Genomic DNA, 27,841 nt, shown 5'->3' with positions numbered 1-27,841 from the left:
GCGATCGTCTGCGGAGCTACGGGTAGCACCTGTGGTGGTGGTGGTGGTGGTGGCGGCCGACGAATGCCTTCATTTTCTACCCGGTAGTGTCTCCGATTTCTCTTGATGACTGACGCCGATGACGTCATGGCGATCGCAAGGACAACGGCGAGCAAGACTATTTTTGACATGATGACGTCAACACCGCTGTGGACAGGTAAGACGGTGGGCAGGTACAGAATCAAATAAATTTTTAAGGAGGTGACAGACTGGCACCAATCAAAATGAGGGAAAAAAGAAAAATGTTGATTACAAAGGATATTGCAGTGAATCTGTAACACAAACATTTCCTGTGCTCAGGACCATCTGCTCTGAAGAACGTGGGAAGGAAAGAAAGTGGTGTTAAGATTAGCGACACGCAGGAATATAAAAAGACGATGCATCTCTAACAAAGACTTTTTTCTTCGTTCAGGACGAACTGGTCAGGATAGTTAACTTGCTCGAAATTATTGTTACCAGTGGGTAGAGGACTCCTAGCTTCGTGCCGGGTGTGCTACATCTTGGCTGGAGACCAGCTCAGGTCAGTCACTGTTATTTATTCCATTTTAGAAAGACAGAGAACCGAAACAGAGAGAGCTTCACAGAGAAGTAGACTTCACTTATTATTCTGAACTAGAAACATGTTCCGCTTTTAGAAAAAAAAATTCTCTCTTCAAGAGACTTCTGTAACATCATGCGCTTGTTGTCATGCTACGTTTCTATGTTTCAGTATTTTAAAACTGATATACAAATAATGTACTTGTGTTGTACATTACACCGTGTCTTAACTCGTGTAGGATAAACAGCTTCTACCTCCAGCGGGGGTTAGGTCAACCGGGGAAATGAAATAAAAACAACCAGTGCGTGTTGGGTTGGTCTGAACAGCTGCCACATCTACTGTCAAATCTACTGTCTGGATGGACATCCGGGTACTACTTGCCTCGGGGGCCAAGTGCGTTCTGGTATGGCACCTGGGTATTGCGTGCTTAGAGGGGCACCTCTACCCCGAACTGTATGCCCAGACGGGGCACACGTCAAGTGTGAGTTCAAAGGTCACATCTCTTTGGCGAACTGCTTAGAGGGTAACCTCGACAGTGAACTGCACACCTAGGACATGGCTACATGGCTACAAGGGTACCTCTCTACATCGTACTGCATGTCTAGGGTAGGGGTTGGGCACCTCGATCGCTAAAAGAGATTTGCGTCAACAGGGGCCAGCTGCACAACACCTTTCGAATTTTATACACTTTTAGCCCTTAAATCTATTCAGATAACCTGTTTTATAGAGACACAATGTAGAACAATTTCAAAACGTTTTAAATTAAAAAGTTTTAAACAAGATAACACTTTAACAGACTTTTGTTCCGGTCAGCACAAGTTTTCAGATGTGCTTGTGCATTTAAATAGGATAGGAGTTATTTAGGACACGTGTTTCTAAATTTGCTTCTTTTATTTTAGGAACATGTGATACAACTAGCCCCAGACCCGCATCACGTGAGGTGGCGATCGCAGCAGGTTTCATGGTCAAGTCAGGCTGCTCTCGGCATTGGCCATCGGGCGCTGGTCTTTGAACGACTGATACCTCCAGAGTCTGGCAACCCGAAAGGTATGATCTGGATTTCAGAAGTCTGTGTTACATAGCTTGAAAACTTATAACGAATACTTGACCTTCTGGTAAGTGCTAAGAAAAAGAGGTGTAAGAAATCTGAAAGATAAAAAAAAAAAAAAAACCAACACAGGGGCAGTGACTGGTTTATCGTGTCTAGTCCATGACGTGGAAGGTCGAGCCTGCTACCTTTTCCATTCGTCGCCTTCACCTCTCCTGCTCAATCAAATACCCATTACTGTATTCAAGTACAGGTTACCCGGGCACGTGAGTCTTGAACAGCGCCCTGCTGTTGCCCAGTCGCATGTCCTAACCTCAGGGTCCCCAGAGCCCTTACAGCAAGGTGTAGCAAAAGGTGCAAGTGAGGGAGTGTCATACTCACCAGGCAACGGACCGGCGTCTGCAAGAACTCTCAGAGAAGTGCTGTACGCAGAATGTCGAGAATTGAAACGGTTGCTTCTTATACAGAAGATGAGGTTAGGTGACGCCCACCTGCGGTCAACGTGCAGCTCAAAATGGCGGCCACAGTCACCTGACATTAACGGTTACGTCGAGCGATAATTTTGATTTTTCTTTGTCTTCGGCACACCTGGCACAGGTGGATATGTTTGTCTGTCGTGCCGGAGCCCCTTATAGGGCACAGCGATACTTTCTTTTTTCTTTATTCGGCTATGTTTTCCGATGCCGGCGATAATGTACAGAAGCAAAACCCGAAACACCTGGCAGGTAAGAAGAACAGGTGCGAGAAAAGTACAGACGAAGCGACAGGTACGATCAATGCCCCATGTTACAGACTCCAAGACACACACTTGACACCACTTGTGCCACGTGTAGGAGGTGAGGATCAACGGAAGTGCTGAGAGGAACTTTCTTCGTTGTCGATCAGATGACCACCACCACCACCACGTCCACCATCGCCACCGCCGCCGCCGCAGCAGCAGCAGCTTTCGTTTTAGCTTTGTTAGAATGTTGGAGTAGACGAATTAACTGCTGACATTTTCCAATGCCTAGGACTATGGGATGAGATGTAACATTGTACTTTCTAGTTCAAGGGGTGTTAGTCTTTTTATGACGGTAGTTTGAGTTGATTTGTAGCTATCACAGTCGTCAGTATGAGTGATGGATTGTATCAAGGTAAAGACCACATTGCTCTGGATTGTTTTCTTGCATTTCGTGTATAATGTACCGAGGTATACCATTCAAGTATAACAATTTTTGTTTATTCGACACGTAGGGCGAACTCCTAAAGTCCTAAGCCCCACTCGTTCTCTTCATTGTGTGCATCATTGCATCATACATGTACTTCACATCGTGTTTTCACACACTTAGTTAATTTTATTCCGTACAGAAAACAAATGTTGAGAAAAGGAGAGAAGTGTTATTTCATTTTTCCTGAAACACAAATGCAGGAGTACTTAGACTCCCCACACTCCACAGTCCTGTTAAACACACACATGGATGATTCACACCTGCCTCTCAGATCCACAGACAAAATATCGGTGATGGTGTCTGGTGGTGGTGATGGTGATGATGACGACGACAACAACGACGATAGTTTGATACAATGCATTTTCCAGAGTTATGCGTTAAGGGTCGTCCACATATTTGTGCGTGTTTTAACTATTTATGTTTACTGCAATCAATGCAAATATTTTGTGTACGGGAAATCTTCTGCACATTCAAAATAAATATACAGAATATTTACACGGGCACCAACTGCTTACTGCACTCTTGCTATTTATTCAAGATTCGCACGCGTTGTGTTGAAGTTTCAAGCTACCCGTTAATTAACCTCCAGGACACGTGACTTTTATAAATGTCTTCACCTGTGCATGGCTATCTGCAGCTTATCGGCACCTGTAAGAAGCGTTTGTGAAAAGGTCACGTGATTATTCCAGGAAAGCATTACCCTGTACCCTCCTCCCTGACATCCAGTCTGTGCTGGCGTTCCTGTAACAGAGACGAGAGAGAGAGAGAAAAAAACAACAACAACCAGGAAGTCGACTCATTTGCATAGAGCGAGGATACCACTCCTACTCCCCACCCCATAAAAAAGGGGAAAAGAAACCTCTAGCGTGTGTCTGTTATTTAAACAAGTTATTGATTACAGTGTTTACTACTGTGAGACACCCCTGCCCCTAAATTCAACTGGTCGGCGGTGTTTGGAGTATTCATCACCAAAACTGTACACTCAGGTCATAAAATGTAAATGCAAAACGAGACTTGACGAAACTTCGTGGTGTGTGACACAAAACAAGACAGAAACACGATGAAATTTAATGATGTACAATGCAAAATGAGACTGAAACACGATGAAACACAAAGTGACCCCGGAGTCACGCCAGCCCGAGGATGTATATGATGTAACATGAGTCAGGGAGCAGGGAAGTGCTGCAGGGTTACGGAGGAGACCGGCGTTTGATAACACCACGATGCAGACGAGTCCACAGGGGGCGGAGGAGGGGGTGGCCGTGGAAGGTTGGAGACAGGGAGTGGGGGAGGCTAGCGATGTCGGGTGCAACTGGCCCCTCGTAACAGCCACCCCTTTCCTCTTGTAACCACCTCCTGCCTTCTTTTCTTTACTTCCGGGCCTTGTTGTACCGACTGCCGACAGTGCAGGATGTACACCTCCGACCTGCAAGCTATGGCCGTCCGACCTCACCACCGCCTGCACAGTCGTCAAACCTGATAAGCTTTGAGATGACGACGCTGACCTTTGCTCTGGACTGTCACGAAAGGTCACCGGCGTGTAAGTTCACATGCCACTGATCAGCACCTCTGTCACAAGACTTCGAAGATCACCTGGGAGCTGCAGGGGACCTTAAGCATGGCGGTAAGTGCACACAGGATTTTACAGCTCTACTAAACCCGGGTTTGAGAACTGAATTTTTTTGTTATTTGTTTATATTTTACCGGAATGCACAGGAGTCCAACGACACTGAAAGTTATGAAACCAAAGTGGGCGTTGGTCAATCAGGTGTGACATTATCATCGGAAGAGTAGGCTGATTCGTTGGCGGAGTATCGTCCTCCTGGACTGCACCATGAAATGTGGTAAGTGCTGAGTAAATAAATACAGGCCGAGCACAGCCGTCATCACAGCTTGGGTCTCGTGAGTGGCGAGCCAGGTACACAGGGAGTGGCCTCTGAAGGAAATTACATTCTTCCCCCCTTCACACACTCCAACAGTTATCAGAAAGTGAAGAAATAACTGAGTTAAATGACAGAGATAAGAGAACAATGGACATAGGAACTGGGTGAACCTCTCCTCGTGACATCAAGAATCCATAAAATGGCATTAGGTAGGAAGAGGGTGCGATGGCAGGAAGATATCGGGTGTGTTTGCTCTACGATTATACCTTTTCTTGACTACTTTATTCGAAGTATTTTTTTTTCACGCTGTTTAGCTGTTTTTCTTTTTGATATGTTTCTGTTTCATAACAATTAAGACTATAGAGGCCACAGAGACAGTGATCGAGCTGTGGCTGAGTATCCAGGTCATGCTTTTGTAAAAGGGGAAACCCCAACCCCAACCCTTTCTTTCTGTAATCTTGACCTCCAATCATGAAACAGAGTAACACATTTTATCAGCCAGTGTCAGAGTAAATCTCGAACCTGAGAGCTTTTGCTCTGCAGCCGAGCACACTATCTTCCTACACAGCACTTTCATAAGAAAGATGTCATGCCTCACTTAAGCGACTCTCCATGAGAAGAGCTTCGCGTTATAATAAATAATAATAAAGCTGATTTATCTAGCACTTTAGACCATCATCAGGATGAAAGTGCTTTACAAAAAACAACAACAAATGTTGGAAAGACGCAACGCCCGGTGAGTGAAGGTTCCGCTGTCGCCAGCTTCGGTGGGTGTCGGGTGGGATGGTGTGTTGCAAGTTCATCTTTGTACGTGCACGCGCGGGCCTCGGCATCCTTTGTGAAGAGAGTTATTCGCGTGAGTGAGCAAGAGCAGATGTCTGCGCGTGTTTGGCGTGGCCCGAGTTCGTAAACCGAGGGTCACCGGAAGCTTCCTCTCTGCGCATGCTCAAACACGGTGCAGCTGCAGACGCCGGACACAAAGACGCAGTTTTCGCGCGCGTTTGCAACACTCCGACAATTAGGCCGACCTTTGGACTCTCAGCTTTTCCCTGGATCATCAAAATGCAATGCCACCAGCAAACGAACGCATCCTTGTTGGACCAGTTGTTTAAACGTGATGGCTAGACTACAAAACTTTATTGGTTAGACCAGAAAAAAATTGTCATTGTTAGTGTCGCAGGCCAAAGGGAACTGGACACCTGAGAAGGACGGTTTGACAGTCTCACGCTTGACCTGATTACACATTCATGCTACTCAGCTTTGACACAACGGTCCTTTGATGCTGGAAGTAATATTGTCTGTCGTGCACGGACAGCCTTCTTGATGTTCTGAGAAAAAGTTGGTGGTGTACGGACCCTTGATGTCGATCGTTGTTAGATTACTGAGAAAACATTTGGCTGAGGGATGCATTGACAGTTAGGAGGACATCTCGAGAGATCTATTCACACCATCAATGTATCCACCAGCAATCCGCTCGTCTTAACGGCGTCTCGACCATTTTATGCCCGACTCGACCAGGGGCCGTATTCATGGAGCGAGGGCAAGCCGCTATCCCGGATCTTGTCTGTTGTTATAAAGTGGTTTCCAGATGTGTTACTGTAAGTGTTTCCTGGGGTGAAATAATATTACCCCATAAATCAATCAATCAATCATCATCATGTTAACTAGCACCGGCTGAACCCGGACAAGCCACCTGTCCTTGGGGCCAACTCACCGATGTCAATCCTCGGGGGACTCGATGAGAGCGGAAAGCTCAAGAAGCCATTGTAGCTCTCATCCTGGAGGACGCCATCTTTTGCACACATACCAAATAGTCTTTTCTCGCATGCTTTCCATACTTCGTTCTTCTTTACATTTGTTACATTTGCCAGTATTGTTACGAACAGTAATTTATAATAAGAAATAACATGAAAGTTAAAAATCACGGATAAGATAAAAATTAAAGGTAGAAGAGTAAACGCGAGAAAGGTATATTGGAAGGTACATTGAAAGGTATTTTATAAAGAAATTATTTTATTTTACGCTGAGAACAAAAGCACGCTTGACTTGACTGTTACTTTTGACCAGAATCAGAAGCCGTGTCTCACTAATAGCAACAATCAATCAGAACCAATTAGACCGCATGACACATTTTATTTATCTAACAGCCAACAGGTACAAGTGTACTATCCGCCGCTAAACGTTAAACTGTCATGTAACAGTGAAACTGGATACAGATTTATTGTCTTAAAGGCTATATCGTTAATTATATTCTCCAGAGATAGGGACAATGTTCACGGGTACCAGACAGCCTGACAGCCCCGCTGAGAATGAACAGGTGTGGATCGAGTGAAGGATGGGAAGAAAGTGCGTGCTTCAGGTGTCTCTCCCCCTTAGGCAGCCTATATTTATGAACCGGTTTATATAACGGAGTATACACGGGGGAGGGTAGATAAATAAAAATGGCGAACTAGAAAAGAGAAAAACAGAAGGAAGAGAGGGAAAGAGGAAGAGAGTGGACAGACAGGAGAAGTGAGAGTGAATGAGAAACGAAGGTGTGGATTCTGCGTGAAACTTACCTGTGTGTGCGATACCTTTAATCAGTCTACCTGCCTGGGGCCACTACCTGGTTATTTGCTGTGTGATGGGGCTGTGTAGGTGTTTCGCCTGATTTGTTTAAGTGCTGTGTGTTTATTTTATTTTCTCCAACTGACAAGCGCCTGACTTTTATAAGGCGGCTGTGAGGATCTCGACGGATTTGTAACTGGGTGTATGAATTTTTAAAAATATATAAATGTCTCCTGCATTTAACATAGCTCAGATGTTCACGTCAATTTTTTTTCATCTTCTGTTATGTGTTCCGATTTAAAAAGGGAATGCTTTATCCTTGAGGAGTTTCTATTTGTATAAAACTGGGTACATTTTGTGGAGACTGAATCAGAACATTCCAGAAAGTAAGCATCAAAAGTTATTTGCTGAGGGACAAAATACACTGAATATGGCTTTAAATGTTGTTTTGAGGTTTACAAACAAAAGTTCTATCTTTGGATACAGTTTCGTAGGTCCTCCTATGTCCATCAAAGATTTGAGAGACCAATGTCAGCTGACAGGGACTAACTCGTCCTAATTCTCTTGTTCTCCTCTTTGTCCTTCAGTCTGTCAGTTTTCTGTTTGAGTCTTCGCAAACTTTGACCTGCTCCACCAGTCAGTTGTTCCATTTCTGAAGTGCTGGATCATTTTCTGTGATTGGATTCTTGTCTTGCAGGAATTTGTTAAAAGTATTGTGACTCATGATACAGAATTCGTCAAATCATAGCCAAGGTGCAACATTTGAGATCATCTCATCAACTCGATTCCATCCTGGGTGCGTTGGTTGACCGCGCGTTCGCTCTCCCCGGGTAGGAGACAGAAGCACCAATGTTGTAGCTTATTTCATGATATATATGTGTCTTTTGTTAACTTCTTAATTAAGGGGAGGACTTCGTAAAGAAAGGGTTGTTCGACGAAAAAGATTGAGCTGCAATCTGTCTACATCAAGACATACTGAGGCAATGAAAATGCTAATGAAAATAGAGCATTGTTGACTTGCAAAGACGCAAGTGTGTGTAGATAATGTAAACAGTAACAGTTGGCCTTGACACATAAGACGTTAGGCCAGAAAAAGTTAGAATTTGCGTAATATACAAAAATATTCTTTCCGCAATGTAAAAAAACGGCAACAAGGATGTAAAACCCCTTAGACCCTCCCTCAACTCCTTACTCTCTCTCCCCTCCCCCCCCCTCTAAAAAAAAACCCAACCAAACAACAAACAACACCCACCTCTCCTTAACAATGAAAGTTTTTCAAGTGTCTGTAGTCCACGGTCTTGGGTGATTTCCGCTTGGCTTATCCCTTGTACAGACCTCCCCCACCACACATCTTCCTCGCTCAATGTTTTTAAGACTCGTCTATTCAAGCTCTCCCGGTGGAATTTTTTTTTTCTTCCCCGGCAGGTTGCTTGCGATTTGGAATTTCCCACGACCCTCGCGGAACTACATGACGAGACGATGTTCCCACAGTCACGGCAGTCACGCTGCGTCTCTCATGTCGCATCCTGCTGCAAGCAACAAAAAAACCGAGACACGTCGACTACCAGTCGGCGCGGAGGTCGGGCGCGGCACGGAGCCCGGAACGCGAAGCGGAAGGCGACAACGACTATCGCCTGACGCCGATTCCGAGCAACGGTGAGAGGAGGGAGGCAGCGAGCCTCCACGTCACGCCGACGCTGAAGCAGCCATCCTCCTTCTCGAGTGAAGGTATATAGGGGTGGGATGGGGTGGGGGCGAGTTTGTCGGTGAGTGGGTGAGGTGGTGGTGGTGGTGGTGGTGGGGGAGAATAGATGCCAGACGATCACCTCAGTCTGCCGCCACCGTGACGAGCCGCAGACTTCGTCTTGAAGGTCAACTGTAAAGGGGTGTCCCGCCGGTTGACAGGTCGCCGCTGGGTTTCAGTCGTCGTCGTCGTTGTCGTCGTCGCGTCATTTTGACGTCATTGGGGATTACCGACCTGCACATTCCCCTTTATCTCCCCCTTCTTCCAGTCCGATCAGATAGCAGATGTGCTTGGACGCGGAGAGGCCGACAAAACCAGGGTACCCGCCTGTGAGCTAGCGAGAAGCTGCAGCAGCAGTGATGGCGAGTGTGAGAAATCAGCGGCGCAGTCGTCGGATGGTAAGCACTGGGAATTTCTTGCTGTCTTTAAGGTCAGGTGTGCAAGGAGCTTACATGTATATATAACGACAACACGCTACCGAACTTTTTCCCACAATCCTCTGCTTTGATGAAGTAGCGCCCTGTAGCAAGTGCGGCTAACGGTTCGAGGTAGGGTGCCGCCGGTACTTTGAAACTACCGCGTGTGCGTACCACGTGGCTGTGTTAAAGCCGATGAAAAGTGCGAGGTACATAACTGTTGTTGCAGCTATTTAAATTAAGGTAGGCGGTTATTTCGGTCCAAAGCTGCTTCAGCGACTGAGAGCCGAGGTGCGGTACTTAAAGGTCAAAGCAGTATTGCGGTACGCTGCCGTAGCTATTGACAGTTAAACTGTGCGGTACAAAAACAGTTTGCGGTACACATTGTAACCATTGACAGTCAAAGTATACTGTGTGACACAAAGCTGTGGATAATAAAAGACAATTGCACATAGAAGTCGTAGCTATCGAGAGTGACAGAATGTTTTGAGGAACGTCCAGCCTCACCGCCCTCACTGAGGTGGTAAACAATGTTTAAATCTTGAAAGTCTGTTTGTGTGATGCTGGCTTGTGTCTAAAGGTGTAGTCCTCTGTATGTAGACCAACTTGATGTAAAGATGCTCACCTGTGTTTCTGGGTGCACATAGACTTGAGGACCCTTTCAAAGTCACCCATGGGGAGAGGGGCGGTTGTGGTGACGTACCGTGACGACTCAGTAATGTCACAGGCAGGTGAGATTTACGTGATGTTGCTGAAGTCCTTTGCGCGCGCTCATGTGCGGTATGAGGATAGAGAGAGAGCTGCAATACAACCTTGGGCATTTCCTGCCCTAGGCAGGGTGAACCATCTGCAGTGTGGCAAGACAGTTCCGAAACAGTTTTCAAAGCTGCTTTTCTAGCATTTGAAAGAACAAAATCCCCGTTGGTGTTAAACATGCGGTTTTATTTTACGTGAGACCTACCCTTAAGGGTAATAAGATCGGGATGTAGTTTTGCTGTACTGTACACAATCTATTTTGGGCCCTTAGTACAACAAGACCTACCGGGAAGTAAGCTTTAGAAGGTCCGCCTGTCCTTGTTTTCAGTGCATGCTCGGTTGAGGGGAAAAGCCTGACCACTGGGTCTGGGCGAAACAATGTTTTCTATGACTAAGGGTGGAACTGGGTGGTACTGCAATAATCTGATTCATCACCAGATGAAGCTCTATTCAATATTGGACCTTTGGTCAACAGTCGAGTATTTTAAATTTGGGTTTTCCAACTCTGGCTGCTCAACCTTTGGTAGGAAGTTGAGACACAAAGAAAATTGTGTTTGTGAGATTAGAAACAACGCTTTTCCCTGTTTTTCTCAATAAATGCTACTCAGTCTTCTCGGTAGCTCCAGACTGATATTAGACATCCTTGTTAAAAATAGTGAATAACAAGGTTCTTTGTGCTTATCTAGCGTTCCTGTTTCTTTATTTACCTCATTTAAGCACAATGAAGTGACAGTTGAGGCCAGGAAATACAGAGGAGGCGATGAGTCCTTCGTGCACACAATGGAAATGTCATATCCCGGTGATCAGGGTGCAAAGCCCTCTGCTAAGGTCCGCCTCACACGGCACAATTTGGTCGACTGAACATGGTAGTTACAAACTGTATCTTGGCCGACAGCAGCAAAGACTTCGTCGACGAACTTACACGAGGATCGCTGACTCAAATCACGTGACCCGTCACGTCTCTGCCAGAGATCGACCACATCCATTTTTATTTACGCATGCTCTGGAAGATCTGTCCGATGTTGATTGAATTCTAGTTGAACATAACCATTAAACATTTTTTTTAAAAAGTTTCTGCTAACATTCGTGAATCCGACTCTCAACACGTGACGTAGGCTAGGTACATCCACTCTTGCATGTGCACACTACAATGTCTATGGTCTCACCCGCAGCACGTGCTTGAAACTTGTGAACAAGGCTTTCAGAGGGCGAGGGATAGATAGCTTATCCACTCCAAAACATCCGTGATTTCGCTTAATGCTGCTTTCTCCCACCGTCTGTAATTCTCTCTCTTTTTGTGTCTGGATTCGAGGCTTTCAAGGCCGGCCTCAACCTCTGTAAGAAATACCTTTCATAATGAGCTCCCCATTCCTACTCTGCGTGTGGCATCCGTTTACAGGGCTAGCTGCCTTGCTGTGATATAACCTCAGCTTCTGGCTCGGCATGAAACACCAATTTCCTCCTCGTCCTCCTCCCGCTCGCCACAATTCGCCATCTTCGTCTGTTCATTTCGTTCATGTTTACTACGGTTGATTTTTGTGTTTACGTGCTTACAAGGGGGGTGTGAAGGTGGTCATTTAAAAAAAATTTCTTATACCGGTATTAGTGAAATTAGCTTACATTGCTGGCTAATGGGGGCGCGCGGACCTACCTTTGTTCGTCAGGGGGGTGTCACAAGTAAAAGGTTGAGAACCGCTGCTGTAACGGGTTTTTTGGCCGGGTTATTCGGACCTCAGTTGCGCATTGAGCAAAGGTCTCCCAACGACTATGAACAATTTTGAAGAATTATGCGTGCACGTGACCTTCATCCCAAACTTCTTCCGGTTTGGATGCAGACTGTTTTGTTATAGTGTGCAGCATTTGAACAACGTCTGTTTTTACTGCGAAATAAATTATCGTCGAAACATTGTTAGTAATTACATGCAGCATCAGTTTTAGATGCTCGCTCTTATTTCTCGTGCTCTGAATATAGCAGACACAAATACTGTGACTAATGTGGATGTGAAAATTCCCAGCAGACGATTGACGCCTCTAGTTTCCGCGATGAGTCAGCATTGACTTTCATTTTTAATTTTAGAGATCTTTATTTCAGAAAATGTCAATGTTCAGATACTTAATCATTCTATTATTTGATACTTATAAATTAGTTTAGTTCTCATTCTTTAAATTAAGCGCGCGGTAACTTTCAAAGTCTGAATGAGAGTGCGCGGTACAGTGTGTTAAATAACTGAGAAGTACTGTTTCATAACAAGATTACTACCAATCATCTCAAATCTTGTTATCAACCAAGGCAGTAGTTTTTATTAGTATCATTTTTTATTTGTAGTGCACTTTTTTCTTCTCATTTTTATCCTCCGCAACAGTATTGTTCGACCAATGTTTACTCCGTCGGTCACATAGCGGAGACTGTTGGTCCATTTAGGTAGACCCGTTGGTCTCTCACAGAGGAAACTGTTGGTGCCTTTGAAGCTCAACTGTTTGGTCCTTTTGTTCATTCTCTTAAAGAGCACTCATCAGGGGACGGGTACAACTGGTCATCTGCATGTGTGTGTGTGCAACTGTGCATACGTTCGCGCCACGTATTTTTCACGTAGGCGAAAACAGGCGGCGCCCAAGCATGAGCCACTTCGCACAATCTGGTCGGACTCGCGGTCCAAGATTTTGTCGTCTGCCTTTGTCCAGGGGGATACACAAAAAGAGTCTGGGAGAGAAGGGGATGAGGGCAGGAGCATTCCACACCCCTCTGCTTGGGAGCCTCCCATCTCTTGTGCTGATACATGCGGAGGCTGCCACAATCATTCTTCTGCGAGCAGCTAAGTGTTTATCTAAAGTGACAACCCTCAACTCCCCCCAAAACATCTCCCTCTTTCATGTTCTCGTTATGGGACTTCCAGCCCTTTCACAGTCCTGTAGTGCTGCTTCTTTAGCCAGTCTCTTCATTATCTTTTTTGCAGAGAGCAAAAGGAAATCCTCCTCTTTCTCATCATCATCACCACCTTCCTCCTCCTCTTCCTCATCTCTTTCAGTGAGGAAGTCTAGATCCTCCTCCTCCTCCTAATCTTCTTTCTTTCATCTGCTGAGCCAGCCGTGAGTTACGAAGTACTGGGTGCCAGACCGCCATGCTGCATGGTGCTGAAGAGGCGGCAAAGCGAAGATGAAAAGTAGAGCAGGTGTCTAGTCGACTTCCTAGACTACAAAGAGGAAGCCGACAAAGACGATCAGACAGGGTGCAGTGGTGTCAAGAAGGGCTGGGGGTGACTCAAGTGCTCTGACCGCACAGGTCAATCATGTCATTCTTGTGTGTATATATATCCATATGAGTGCTTATAGTATTGCAGGAACAGTTTGTCTACGTGTGTGATCCTTTTTGTGCCGCAGATTCTTTATATATATATATCAGGGCATAGCATTGTACGCCGTTCGGCGCATTTACGCCGACTTGACTTCTGACTTACGCCGATTTCGAAGTAGCGTACGCCGATCGCGCTCGCCTCGTCAGTAGCACATTTTGTACTCAAACGGTCTCCGGTTCCCAAACGGTCTCCGATTCTTGCATTTTGTGTTACTTCCTTTGCGCGCCACACGTGTTGGCTTTAGTCAGTTCTTACGCTGCGCGGCATTTGCGAGTACAAAGAAAAAAGCTTGTGGTACGTTCGACGATGGCAAGATCTGACATCGTACGGCGCGGTGAGCTATTCAGCGATAAGGGTTCCCGTTATTCGTGGAATTGGGAATGGCTTGAAAAAGAATACAGTGTTACCGTGTCGGAAAAGGAGGGGAAGAAAGGAAAACAGACCAAGATTATGATCTTGTGCTACGATCATTGCATTAAAAAACTCGCAGCAGTGGGCAAGGCATATTGTGATGTGATCAGAAACTGCCGTCTAAAGCAAAGAAAAAAGGAAAATACTGGATGAAGCAGTGCTCGAAAGAAAATCTAGCAAGAAGCAGAAAACAAACAGCCAGAATGACAATCCTGACCAAGAAAGGGTTGTCAACGGCCAGAAGCAGATGCTGTCAAGATAATGTGTCAACAGCCAGGAGGATGCTGGGGAGGATATATCTGACCAATTAGTTGATGTGGCAGTTGTCGCAGACAAACCAAAGAAGCAAGCAAAGCTGTCTTCATTCTTTAGATTTGACTGTGCATAGAAAAGAAAACAATGCAAACTGATATTGTGACAATTCCTGCTAGTTTTTATTGACAGCCTAGTAAAGTGTCAAGGATAATGAAGATGCTAACAAGGAGTGAATGTTGTCAGCAGCCAGAAGGGTGCTGGGGAGGATATTCAACGCTGACAAGTAGTTGAACATTGTGACAGTTGTCGCAGACAAACCAAAGCAAAGCAAAACAAAGCTGTCTTCATTCTTTAGTTTTGACAGTGCATAGAAAAAAAAACCAACGCAAGCTGATATTGTGACAATTCCTGCTAGTTTTATTGACAGCAAGTAAATAATTATATAAGTATAATTTGTGTGTGTGTGTTTCATTGGTCCCAATGGATTTATGTTTGGTATACATGTGTGTGTGTGTCTTGTTAATGTTATTGTGAATGAAATATTTGCAAAACGTTGCAGGAAAAGGGTGAAATTAATGCTTCAAAAACTGAAAATCTTTCAGCTGACCCCCCAGTAGGGGTTTTGCCCCTACACCCCACCAGGGGTACGTCGGCCCCTGGACCCCGACCCTGTAAGCGGAACTCAAGTTTTCCAATGCTATGCCCTGATATATGAACTGCTTAGTATAGCAATTACAGTTTGATTGCATATGTCTGTGATCCATTTGTACCACAGGTACAGTTCGGTTGTGTATGTATGATTGCTGAAAATTGCAGGTACGCTTTGATTTTATCTATATACATACACATAGTTTTCATTACTAACTGTAGGTACAGACTGTATATTTCTAGATGACTGCGAGGTACTGAATGTGTGTTTATGTATGCATGAACATGTTTGTTTGTATCTGTATATATATACACGAGCGCGTAGTGAAAATATTTGTTTGGCTGCTGCTTATAAATATGATACTGCACGCACGCATGCGTGCCTACCTTCTCTCTACAGGCATCACTCTGTGTGTGCGTGTGTGTGCCTGTGTGTGTTATATAATATGTGTGCCTGTGCATGTGTGCGTGTGTGTTATAACATGTGTGCCTGTGGATGTGTTTGTGTATGTGTGCCTGTGGATGTGTGTGTGTGTGCTCGTGCGCGCGTAGTGAAAAAAGTCCCGCACTGTGGCGCCAACTACGCGTCTGCAAGAAGTGCTAATTGTGACAGTAGGTAATCCTGACCTATCACATTTCTCCGCTGCCCTCCAGACATTGTGTCCAGGAATTTCTCTCACACGCACAACCTCACTCTGCGAACAGTCCCTTTGAACCCCGCCGTCCTCCACCCCAGCCCTTCCCCACTGGAAACCCGCTCACTCCACCCGCCACAAGGGCGAAGCTCGCCATGTCTGTCTGTCTCCTACCTGCGAGCCACTAGTGTCGAATTGCCTGACCTTGAGTGACGTGCTCAGGTGCGCTTTCATTCGCCAGACGAGGGCAAAGCCACGGGGACGATGGTCCTCATCAACATCATTTGTGTTTGTCACGCGAGGCCAGCAGTGCAACAGCATCCACGGTCTGGATAAGAGCAAATCGTGGGCAGCCATGGTAACTTGAGCGGCTTTTTTTTCTTTTTTCCAAGCTCTTCTTAATTACTGTAATGCATCTCGTGTTCCTCGATTGTCTGTCGTCTCGGCTGTCCTGCAAGTTACTTTCTTCTCTGCAAAGATTCTCTTTAGTAGTGTTGCACTTGTGCTGTTCTGACTAAACTCCTGTCCGGAACTGGGTGCATTTGGATGTTTATGTTTACTTTGTATGTTTGTGTTTACTTTGCATGTTTGTGTTTACTTTTCATGTTTGTGTTTTACTCGCTACGGTCTAATAGTTCTACCCAGCCTTGTCCTTCACAATGGGGTGGACCATCGCAGTTTCGGGTCGTAACCTTAGTCAGATGATATATTTAGCTGTACTTGTTTGTTTTCCTGTCCTTCCGTGATGTCCATGTTTTGTTGTTGTTCTTAGGCGCTAACAGCATGCTTCTTAGGAGTGTGAGCATGCGCTTTACAAATTTTGTATTTATTATTATTTATTATTATATGCAAGTACGTACCGGTGCCAGCAAAAGTCTTGAACTGGGGACATCTGAACACTGGAACACTGGGGACACTGGAAGACACCTTACTGAGGGTGTCGGGACGAATAGACTGTTTCCAGAGTAAATTATAAACTCTAGCTCTAGCTGATTCTGTCTAAACAAATACAAATCACCGTTGCGGTATCGCTGCAGGAGGCCCAACGCACAGATTAAGAGTTTTTAGTTATTAGCGGGGACAGGCGCTGGATCCACCTCGTGCCGCACGGTATATTAGGTTACACTAAGTGCTGGGGTAGATAGGACTTGACGGCTGGCTGGAGAGATTGAATGGATGACATTTACAGTACACGGCGCAATCACGAGGGACTATCTACACATTTATTTATACATACTTCTTTATTTAGATTGTAGGGCAAAGTAGTAGGAGGCAATTATGTCAAGTCCCGCAAATTCTGCCTTTCCCCAGACTGCAAGCGCTTCCTGTGTTAGCTAGAAACCAAGGTTGCACTGGCTAGTGAGCAAGATTACTAACAGCATCCCAGCATCGCTCGACACTTTTCTTGTCCAGTGGGTCCACCTACGTCACGGATTGGAGTCCGTTTGTTTTCTTTTTTCTTTCACGAAGGAGTCCGCAAACATGGCGGCATTCATGCGCCGTCCGAAGTTGTGTTTTAGACACGGTTGTCAGTAAATGATTCCTCTGTAACCTGAAATTTGATGGAGCATGATTCAGAAAGTGAGTTTCTATCATTTAAGCCAAACGTACCATTTAACTTTGCTTGTCCCTTGGAAGGAGTAGGAGGGTCACGTGTCCACGTCACGACTGTTGACGTGCGATAAATCTGTGTTGAACATGTGTTGATGAACAGATGTTGACGAGCTGTCAAAATGTGGTTACCCAGCCTGTTACCCTATCCGAGGTGGTTAAATGGAGTACCCGCAGACAGCGGCTAAAACCCCGTATTTTATGGAGCTAAACGTAAACCTACTCAAACCGTTTTACCGGTTCGTTTATCAGAGCTGCCCCAACCGATATATTTCTTCCTTGTTGGTAAAATATGTGACAGTGAACTAAATCGAACTCAGAATATAGACACCTACAATGGTACGGATCTGTTCGGGACATGCAGAGGTCTCACTTCAGTTGTAATTTCCCCTCATTACTCTCTGACATGCGCAGTGATACCCAGCGGTCATCGTTTTCATTTTTTTTTTTTTTTTTTTTTTTGATGAAAACCTGCTACGTTTCCTGTGAGGGAATGCTTGTCCTGCCATTTCTTATTGTCACTAGCTTTCTCTGTGTGCAGGATTGCACCGTGGCCTCCCTGACCCTTTCGGGGGGCCGTGTGCAGGGCTGTCTTCTGCTGGTCCTGATCGTCGTGCTGTGGCCTTCCAGTGTCGAGCCCAAGAAGCTTTTCGTGGATGGCATCGACACCAGCCTGCTGCAGTTGAAGGAAGTGCTGCACCTAGTAATGGAAGACGGCAAGTTGTACAACGACTCTCCCAACTTCACCTGGATCATCAAGAACAGCAGCTGCCACAAACCACCTAGAGGTATGTACATGCGCCGCTGCACAGCACCTTGCGTTGTCATGACACCGCGCACTCCTGCATTTTCCCACAACGCCTCCACATCTACCGCCTTCTAACATTGCCCTTCCCTTCCTATCGCTTTCCCCCACCCCTTAGGGCTTTCCCACGATTCTGTCGCGTTCCCAAAATGCACCCGCTTCCTCATACTACCTCCTCCTCCTCCGCCGCCGCTCCCTCTCTCCACCTTTTCACAACGCATAGCTTTCCCATTACGTCATGCTTTCTCTCCGGGAGGACTCTACCGTGTTGTCAGGGTTTGCTGGTGTGAGGACTCGGTCAGCCGTGTTGTTCTGTATGTTTAATTGAGATGTGTTTATACTTAAGGTGTAATGGCAAGAACCAGTCCTTATGTGTCCTGTCTCACATTCTTTTTGTGCATCTGTACACGTGTGCATACATGCGCGCGCGTGTTTACGTGTGAGAGAAAGTGTGTGTGTGTGTTCGTTCGTAATTTTACCCCCTGTATTTGTGTCTTGATACTCATGTGAACCAAACTATTTATACTAACGTGCACAAGATAACCTAACTAGATGGAGTAAACCCTCCCTAATAAGACTTGCTATAATCCACCCGAGTCCGGTCGTGACTGAGAAGGTCGTAGTAAGAAAATCGATCAGTCTGCTTTCATTCCACGAACCATGACTTCAAACACCTATAGACTGAAGATCATTTATTTCAATATTTAATATAAAGCTCTTAAAAATCACATTCTAATGCCTTTCTTTGTCGTTTTCGGTCTTGCTTGCTTATTCTGCCATTGTTACGCTTGACTGAAGATTTGTAGGGCAACTAAGGTAAGTGTAATGGATCAATACACATGTACCAGGGTAGACAAAGCCGCTGCCTTAAAATGCACTAGTTATTGTTTTTAAACATTTTTTCTATAAAAAGTCTTACAAAAGCACGAATAGTCGGTCACAAGAATCGTATTTTTATAAACACGTGACTTCTGCAAAAGGTGGTTAATGAAGCACAGTCGACTGATGTGAGAAGAAAAGAGACTACAATGAGCGGAGAACGGTCATTTTTGAAAACCTTGTCACCCCGGCTGTTCGAGTGGTTCGGCGGAGCTAGTTTCACATAGTTATTGTCCCTTTCCATCTCTCGTATGTGGAGATTTGTTTGTTTATTTGCATCTTCCGGGCCCTACGGCGTGTTGACGTACTAAGGAAAAGTGATGTGAACACGGGCTTACAAAAACAATAAACAAATAAAAACAGTCAGAACAGCGACCACTGCTACTGTGTCTGTCAGAACACTGGTGGTGTGGTTGTAGATGGGAAGAAGATTTCTCTCCATCGATTCTCGGCAGACCAGACGGTGGAAAATCTGTTAAAGGCGAGAATAAAACTGGTGTTGAAGAAGCTTATTTACACATGAAACAGTTCCCTTTGTTCTGCGCTCTTAATGAGAGCGGTTCCCAGGAAAAGATACCCGACAATACCTTCACTGTTTGCTGCCAGACTTCAGTGGTGAGTTTACGATTCATTTTGTGATAAAAACTTGATTATCTGCCTGATAATGTTGGCTGTTAACTGACATTCACTGGCCAGCATCAGAGAAGTAGTTTTGATATGAAGCCACTAAGCTAGCTTTGTTCTGTTAAGGCTAATTAATATTTACAAAATTTAAAGCATAATAGTTCAAGGATGTCCCTTTGCCTGACTCGATTAGTAGGTGGGAGGCTGGCTCTGAGTTTTTCTTTCTTGTGCAGTCATCTGTATTATTTTTTAAAGTTTAGTTTCCTATGTTTTCCTGTACTTCAACCTTATATTGAACTGTTTCAATGCATATGGGGCTCTTTCCTCTGCAACTTTTAAACCTGCTACTTGACTGTCGATTTTTTTCAGTTAAAGCCATAGCCACCAACCTTCTTTGACCTGAGTGTGACAGGGCAGCTTTGATGCCCTTTGTAAAATTACGGATTTATTAAGTATTTATTTTGCTGACCTCACATCATGGATCTGCTTTATCATGAATCAACTATATATCAGTCAAAGTATTTACAATGATATTACATTTTGTGTTGTAGCAGTATTTTTGGAAAGCGCACTTAGCTCGCTTTAAATGGGTGGTAAAGGGCATGATAAATTATACCTCTTCTTCTTATTATTATTAGGAAATATGTTTTTCTGCAGGTAAGCGAAGCAAGGCCTGCGACACTTTCGTCAGAAATAAATGGTAATTTAGCATATGTTGAGATAATTTTTCTGTTTGATTTCTAATAACTTTTAAGTCTGTTTTGCTCATTTTAGTGAATTTTTTTATGCAGGGGTATGTGGGTATTCTGCTTAAGATTGGCATGAGTGTAATATCTCTTTCATCACATGGTGAAAGTGTAATATAGTGCACGACTGTGTTTAAGGCCCACAAAGCTGACAGAGGTATTTCAGTATTGTACAGACGAGGAAGTCCATAATGTACTGAGAAAGCTGTATTCTCCACTGAACCAAGACTCATCTATATTAGCATGCTAAAATACTAGTTTTGTTTCATGGTATACATGTTTTTCATGTGCATGTGTGCTTATACATTTTATTCACATGAAATAGTGAATAAAGTTTGTACAGACAACAACAAACATTGATATGTTGGAGTTACTTTGTTTACTGTTACCAAGCAAGCCTGAAAAAGTAAACAGATGGAAAGCTGAACAGAACATGCAATCTCAATATCAGTTATATCCTCTGAAACATGAGAAAGACAACACAAGGAAAATCAGATGCAAGTTTGTTTGTTTTTTGGAATTTTATGCCATGCCAGCAACTAAGGCTATATCATGGCAATAAAAGGGATTTTTGCGTTTAAAAGTTTAAAAGTTTCAAGATAGTTCTCTAGTTATTAATCTTAAAAACAAATCAGGATAATAAATGAACTAAATGTTAAAGAAAAAAGGTGGTGTAAAAAGGGTGGTGGAGCCCAAAAAGGCCACCAACACCCCAGAAATTAAATGAGCTATATCAAACTGTGAAAAATTATATTTGATGAAAGAGTCCTATCTTTTTTAAAAAACCACAAATAGCTGCCGATGGGACGGACCTAAATAAGATGTATACTGAGTTTATTGTAAAACACTGTCGTCGGATGGTCTGGAGCTCTGGACATGTTATTAGAAAGTGTAGAACGTTGAGATGTCCCTTACACCAGGGGCAACCTGGTGGTTGCTTCCCTCGCAAGAGGTATCCTTGCGTGGCATACGTGTGTCCTATCTTTAGTCTTGTGAGGACCACCTCCTCCCGCCTTGTGGTGTGACACAAAGGTGGGCGGTCAGAAAGACAGGGAAGAGTGGCGAATAATTTATTTTGATGGAGGGTGTTCCAGAGGTCTTGCCATAAAGTCAGAATGTAGGTAGTAAGATGCAAGCTTTGAATATCCTTGTTTACACATATCAGAATAACAAGTAGATACAAAAACGCCTCATCCCTCTAGTTCCTAGTAGCTATCAAATCAAAGAGGTCTCACACAAATTTTGTCCGTCTTAAAACGCTCGGTGGGACCGGAAAGTTACAAACGTAAGGGACGTAAATGCGTCTTCCTATTCTTGTAAGGGAGATAATAACCCGCCCCAAATCCCTAATATTCCGTTTGAGTTGAGTCGGTCCGGCTGAAAGAATGCCAGAACAATAATACCTGTTTCATGCTAACCAAATGTTTGCATACGGATTTAATACGAATCTCCAAGGTAAAGAACAATGATGACAAAGGATTTACGAGAAAATCTCGTGTTTGCGCCATTGTGAGATTTGTTCTCAGAATGTGTATCGCAAAGCGGCCATTTGTGTCTATTAAGATGGGGCTAATATTTGATGTTAACAACTACTCCTGTCATCGGTAATCGATTCGTCTTTTGGGCCTGGGACGATTCGACTTTCGGTGTTAGGACGATGTATACATGGGGCGTTATGGTCATGACAGGGTCGAGTGGACTAAGGCATGCGATACATTTGACTGGATGTCACAGACAGTTAGGGTTGGCTGCCCTGGTTTCACCTTTCGTCTCGTGCATACTCTTCTTGTTCTGCATATGGCATCTATTTACATGGCTGGCTGCCTTGCCGTGATATTGCCTTTGTTACTGGCTCGGTGTCGAACACCAATCCCCACCTACCCCGCTCTGCAAGCACAATACATGGCTAATTTGAGTAACAGATATGCTGTGCAGTTTTTACAGACCATTTGAAGTTGTACTTAACAGGCCCGCTTTTTGGCCATGAGCCTTACAGGTGTGCCATGACGATTGCTCTGGTGTTGCGTAAAGTAAGCAAAGAATATATTTTTTTTTCTCCCACATACATAGAGGTATCCATAGGCCATATTGCAACAGCGTCCATTTTTAATTTGATAACTTAATGCCACAAAAACGTCCGTATAAAATCAAATTTAACAATCTTTTATGACATGAAACGATAATGCAACTTAATGCATGAACCAACCTAATCAAATATATAAATAGACGATCCACCGCAACGTGTACTAAGCTGTAAATGCTAATGCTATAAAGTAATCACACATATATCAATATTATCATCCAACTTCACGTGTGATCCAAGTTAGTGTCCCGAATATTTCATGTTAATGATCTAACCTAAAACGTGCGTGTCAACCCAGTGTACCAAGCATGTCAAAGTAAGAGACAACCTAACACATTTGAGCATAACCACTTCACAAAAGTGTCCAGTCACGTGTGTTAGCCAACCTAACGTCCAAATTACGTCAGCTTTTGTTCCAACGTATCTGTCTGATCCGACTCTATGTCCCAATTTTCTTATGATCCAGCCTAAAATTTGGTAGTTAACCCAGTGAACCAGATATGTCAGTCTATGATCTAACCTAACACTGTGAGTCGAACTAACGTCACAAAAATGTCGTTATGATAGTTCAACCTGACAATGTGTCAACCTAGTGTTCCAGATATATCAGGTTTTGCTCCAACCTATAGGTCTGATCCGACCCAAACCCATATATATATATGTCGGTATGTTATCCAACTTATACATGTGAACTATTCTAACATCACTACGTTGTGCATGTGTCTGCAGACGAGGCTATAGAGAAGTACTGTCCCTCGGTGGCGGAGCTGACGGTGGACTTCAACCGCCAGCCTGTCTTCATCCTGCAGACACGCTGCAATGAATGTGGCCCCCATTGCAAGGATAGAAACCCCAGACGCAACTCGACGACGGGCCTGTGCCGGGCGCACAGCCAGTACCGCCGCGTGAAGATCAAAGGGCGCGGCGTCATGTTCCAGAAATTCAAGCTCGGGTGCTACTGCGACTACACCAAGCACAACTACAACAACTAGGCGTGACGCAGAGGCTTTGTGTGGCGACATTCGTTCTGTCCTGGGCGCCGCGTCACTCTACGTCACGTCATGTCATGACACACACCCTCTCACGTGATCAGTCGAGTGGCGGACACAGTGCGAGTGCGCGTGCGCAAGGTGTTACAGGCGGCGGCTCCCTTACACTTTGAGGCGGCCCTATGGCAGGCAATTGTAGCTTTTTTTGTTTTCTCCCGTCTGACGCTTGTAAGTGAGCGCTTCCTACTCCACCCTTGTCTCCCTGCCCAACCACACCCCTTACCAGGAAGAACGCGTGCACCCTGAACACTCTGCCACACTGAGGTGGCCGAACACTCCCACACTTGGTAAGAAATGAACCCCTTACCCTTCGCCTGCAGAGGACTCTCCTTCCGTGGAACTAGGGAGGAACACGAGCTGGGTGTGTACAGTGTCGAGGGCAGGACTGAATGTCAGGATATAGGATCAAAGGTCACTGCACGGATGCTAGATGCCTGACAGACACCAAAAGACTGGATGTGGAGAACAAGAGGCTGAAACTCAGACACTCGAGGTTAAGAGGAGAGACGGAGAAGTACAGATGTTACACAGGAGAGTAGATGAGAGAAGAGTAGATGATTGTGAGTTTCGGATGATTAAAAGTTAGATAGCGGCGATGAAGAGTCCGTGATAGACGCTGGTAATAATTACACGACGCTAATCAGGAAGGTAGATATCGGTGCTAATAAAGAGACTAGATGTTGCAAACAGTGATAATCAGGAGACTAGACATTTGACAGTGATAATCAAGAGAGTAGATGTTAGTGGCAAGTAGGAGACAGTGAAAGTCTCACGGTAGATATTTTGGTTCTTTGCCGATTACAGTTTGGCAAACGTTGATACAAATGACTGCAAAACTTCTTGCTCACTGTCTCCGGTTCTTCTTTTCATGTTCGTAAGTTTTCTTGTAGGCTTCAAGCTTGCGACTTCGGCTGTACACGTGTACAGCGCCACCCTTTCTTCGGGAATTCCCGTTACGCTACCCGGGTAGCAAGCAGTTTCTCTGACCAGTTAACGTTAACCCCTGATCCCTATTCCACTGTGCTCAGTTTATCTGGCGAGTAACATCGCCACATCGTGCATGACAGGGACGAAGCAAATGTCGTCTGTGCGCACGAGTCACGTGATACAGACTGTCCGCTTCCGCTGGTCGAAGATCACGCATGCGCAGCAGTCCTGGCAATTCTGTCGCTGCTACTCCGATCACCACAGAGGTTGAAAAGAGGAGAAACCACCTCAGAGCTGAAGCATATTTCTTCGAAACAGCTGAAACAGTACTCCACCCACAGTCGACCAGGGGCGAGAGGAAAAGAGTCGCCATTATGAAACGCCCGAAAATGTTGATAGACACCGTGGACGCTGAACAAAGGCCGAGCATTTGTATGATGTACATTACACTCGGTGCAAAATTGTAAAGATGGTCACGCTGGAGTGGCACATCGTTGTGCTAAGTTTTTTTTTAATTTTTTTTGTTGTTTTGTCATGAACATTACATACATGATGTCTGCGAAAAACAGGGTGTCACGTGACTCGCAGAAGAAATGGCCACGTGCCACGTGCAGTACAAGGCTGTATTTCTTGCAGGCTGAGGTGTAGATGCTGGTTTTGTGCTAGAGTGATTGCAAGAGGGCGCTGGAGTGTAGGTCGAGGTTGCATCCCGCGGGTCAGATTCAAAAGTCTGAAATGCGGTGCTGCAGGTCGTGCCCGCCGGGTGGCATCCGTAACTGCTCCTATGTGGGTTATAGGGGTGCGACTGAATTCGAGCGCGGGCTGTGTGCGCCCGCGCGTGAGTGCGTATTCATGAGTGACTGCAGTGTATGTGTGCTTGCTTTGTGCATCCGGAAGAGAGTGCATGTGGGTGGAGTGTGTACGCGCGAGAGAGTGCATGTGGGTGTGTTTGTGTGTGTGTGTGTGTGAGAGAGAGTGAATGGGGTATGTGGGAAAAGTAGCGTGTCTGCGTATTAGCGCCTTTGTGCTTGTAAGCAAGTTTGAGTGGATATGTGGATATTTATATATATATACGTGTGTGCACATGTGAAGATTTGCAAATGGCAATGTCAGTTCAAACAGAAAACTGTTAATATTCGTGTACATAAAAATATCGTGACTTTTGATGTGCCATAATTGTGTCATGACTACCATGATTGATCACGTGCGATGCCTGGAAGTGTAATTGTGTGCTCACACTGGATACTATCATGACATCACTCCTAATAATGCTCCCAAAACTGCATCACACGATCAACAACGGAACACTCACCAATCGTTCTTCTACTGCTTTACACTTCCGAAAACATTACACACACGTTTCAGACATTTCTTAGTTGTTGTTACTCGGTACCTCTTTGTGTTTTCTATACTTGTCTTCTATTCGTCGTCAGTACTGTTATTTATTCTTCAGTCCTTCGTATGCTGTCCATGTTGTGCACGTTTCATTCTTGTTGTAAGCGCAGTGAGTATGCTCCAAAGGAGTGAGAAAATTTGCTATATAAATCTTCATTTATATTTCATGTATTGTTATTTTACAGACAGACGTCCCGAGATAAAAACAAAAACTTGAGCATTTTGTTCATGTGTGGTTCATTACAAGAAGAGAATAGTTTTGGTTATAAAAAAAGTGAGAACACATCTCAGTGAGAAAGTAGTGAACGCTGTCCTCGTGGTCATCGTATTTTGCATCACACTAACAACCAGTTCGCTTCGCTACCATCTTCTGTGTTCAATCAAAGTGCTGTCTGCCGAGTCTGTGTGCAGCCTGACTCAAAGCCAAGGGATGTCTGGATGTTGCTGTGAATCATTTACAGAGATTGCTCACTCTCTCCCTCTCTCTCTCGCGCACATCCTTGTCTCTTGGAAAACTCGCATCGGGCCACAGAAGGCTGGTGGTGACAAAAGTAGAGAAAAGAAGGTTGCCAGATTTGAGATGTTGTGATGGCTGTCGTTACTGTCGGTAGGTCATGGGCATCACTCGCAGTGGGGCTGATACTACAAAAGACATTAACAATGAAGTTACCAAGTTAGTCTCCTCCAGCCCTAGCCCTCAGTGTTGTCCTATCCCACAGTCAAGTGCCTTCCATCACTGGCCAGTGTATATGTACTGGATGTAGAGCACCTTTATCGCCTGGAGAGACCCTCGCAGGTCCTTGGAGTTATCATACTTGCTGGCAATAAAGATATTTAAGAGAGGACAATAAAAGACCTAGGCTGACATTTAATCTGACAGAGAAATAAGGGTGATATCTAGGGTAAAGTTCTCACTCGAAGACGAAGGAATCGTCAGTGCAGACAATATCGATGAAAGTGACGAAAGCGAAGTCCATGCCGATGGGGAAGTTGCTCTCTCCGATGCTCTGTGATGAGTCGATGATAAGGCTAAGGTCCACCCGACTTTTCTGGCACGCTGAGAATGAGGATGTCAAACAATATTTTAATTATTTGTGGTTGAAAATTTTTTCTTTTCAAAATATACTTATTTTTAAATTCAGCTGTTGTTGTGTTGTATTATTATCTCGTCTGAACATCACTGTAGAGTGCAGGTGACACCGTATTCTCACTATTCCTGATCATGTGTTGGCATGTGAATTCTCACTCTTGCGGTCTGGTCGCAGGTATGCGATGCTTGTATGCAGAACGAACCGTCACCGCAACTCATTCGTTCCACGTGTCATTCATCTGATGAACTCTACTGGCCGTGATCTTGAGTAACCCGAGGTGACCTAAGGTCACCAACTGAATTTACTATTGCTGGTTATATGTGTGCATATATATATAAAACAAAAGAATTTTTTTTACTGTCGTCAGCATATTAAAGTACGTACTTATCTGCATATTGCTGGTATATGAGTGTTACGAATTAAATGCGGTACGTTGCGGTCTTTGCAAGATGTCACCCTGCGCCCTCAGCGCTTTGATGAGTATCTGACCCCTGCTGACCTGAACGACTGACTAAACCGCCTGGACCATTCTAGCAAGTGCATGAGTGAGTGTGACTGACGCAAGCTTTCACACCTGGAATGTCCAGTGCGAGAGAGCGCATACGTAACGAGTAGATGCTGGATGTTTCCAGATACCTTTTATGCATTGTATATAAGCGGTGAGAGTGAGCGTCAAGACTGTGGAGTCAGAGTGTGCTGTAGTGTTAAGGAAGCTATTGCATGCGTGTGTGGCCGCTAGCTTGGTGTGTTCGGGTGTGTGTCGCTTTTAGTCAGCTTTGGATCATTCCATCGAGCCCAACTCATTAAATCTCTCTTATTGGCTTAGTGTCGTTAGATAGTGACAAACTAAAGTTTTGTCCGCCGTCTTCAGCGAATGTTTGCAAGGGAGGCTACACCACAAACTGTTTGATGGTACATTGCAGAGTTACTCCCCATGCACGGTGCTAGAGCCACTCGTAACATAAAAATTAAAACTAAAGTGCTTCAGAGCAAATTAAAAAAACCACACTTTGTTACCTTTTAGAAGAAAAAGAGAGTTAATTATAAACATTTGTTTAGTAAATAGGACGGGTTTTTATAACGCTCAGACAAATAAACATAGATAACCACGCTGATTTTTCATGAGGCAACTTTACATAAAATGTTCCTT

At 44.6% G+C, this 27,841-nt stretch overlaps 1 protein-coding gene across 7 annotated transcripts; it reads left to right on the top strand.

Moving 5' to 3' along the window:
- The first annotated feature begins 221 nt into the window (after positions 1 to 221).
- On the top strand, positions 222 to 25,369 carry LOC112562640. Of its 7 annotated transcripts, none has more exons than XR_003098889.1 (4): positions 222 to 559; positions 1,477 to 1,624; positions 17,634 to 17,880; positions 22,959 to 25,369. XR_003098889.1 is itself a non-coding variant. In XM_025236015.1 (4 exons), the coding sequence occupies exons 1-3, from the start codon at positions 936 to 938 to the stop codon at positions 17,876 to 17,878; spliced, it is 438 nt and encodes a 145-aa protein (XP_025091800.1). In that variant the 5' UTR covers positions 860 to 935; the 3' UTR covers positions 17,879 to 17,880; positions 22,959 to 25,369. The 7 variants fall into 7 exon arrangements, 6 of the variants coding, with proteins under 6 accessions (XP_025091800.1, XP_025091798.1, XP_025091796.1 ...); XM_025236015.1 differs by lacking the exon at positions 222 to 559 and adding an exon at positions 860 to 980; XM_025236011.1 differs by lacking the exons at positions 222 to 559; positions 1,477 to 1,624 and adding exons at positions 8,749 to 8,991; positions 9,276 to 9,405.
- The last annotated feature ends 2,472 nt before the right edge of the window (positions 25,370 to 27,841 follow it).

The sequence above is a fragment of the Pomacea canaliculata genome, linkage group LG4 (genome assembly GCF_003073045.1).
Source record: "Pomacea canaliculata isolate SZHN2017 linkage group LG4, ASM307304v1, whole genome shotgun sequence".
In the NCBI taxonomy this organism is placed as follows: Eukaryota; Metazoa; Mollusca; class Gastropoda; order Architaenioglossa; family Ampullariidae; genus Pomacea; species Pomacea canaliculata.
The sequence above is the reverse complement of the archived record's forward strand: the minus strand, read 5'-3'. Positions and strand labels throughout refer to the sequence as shown.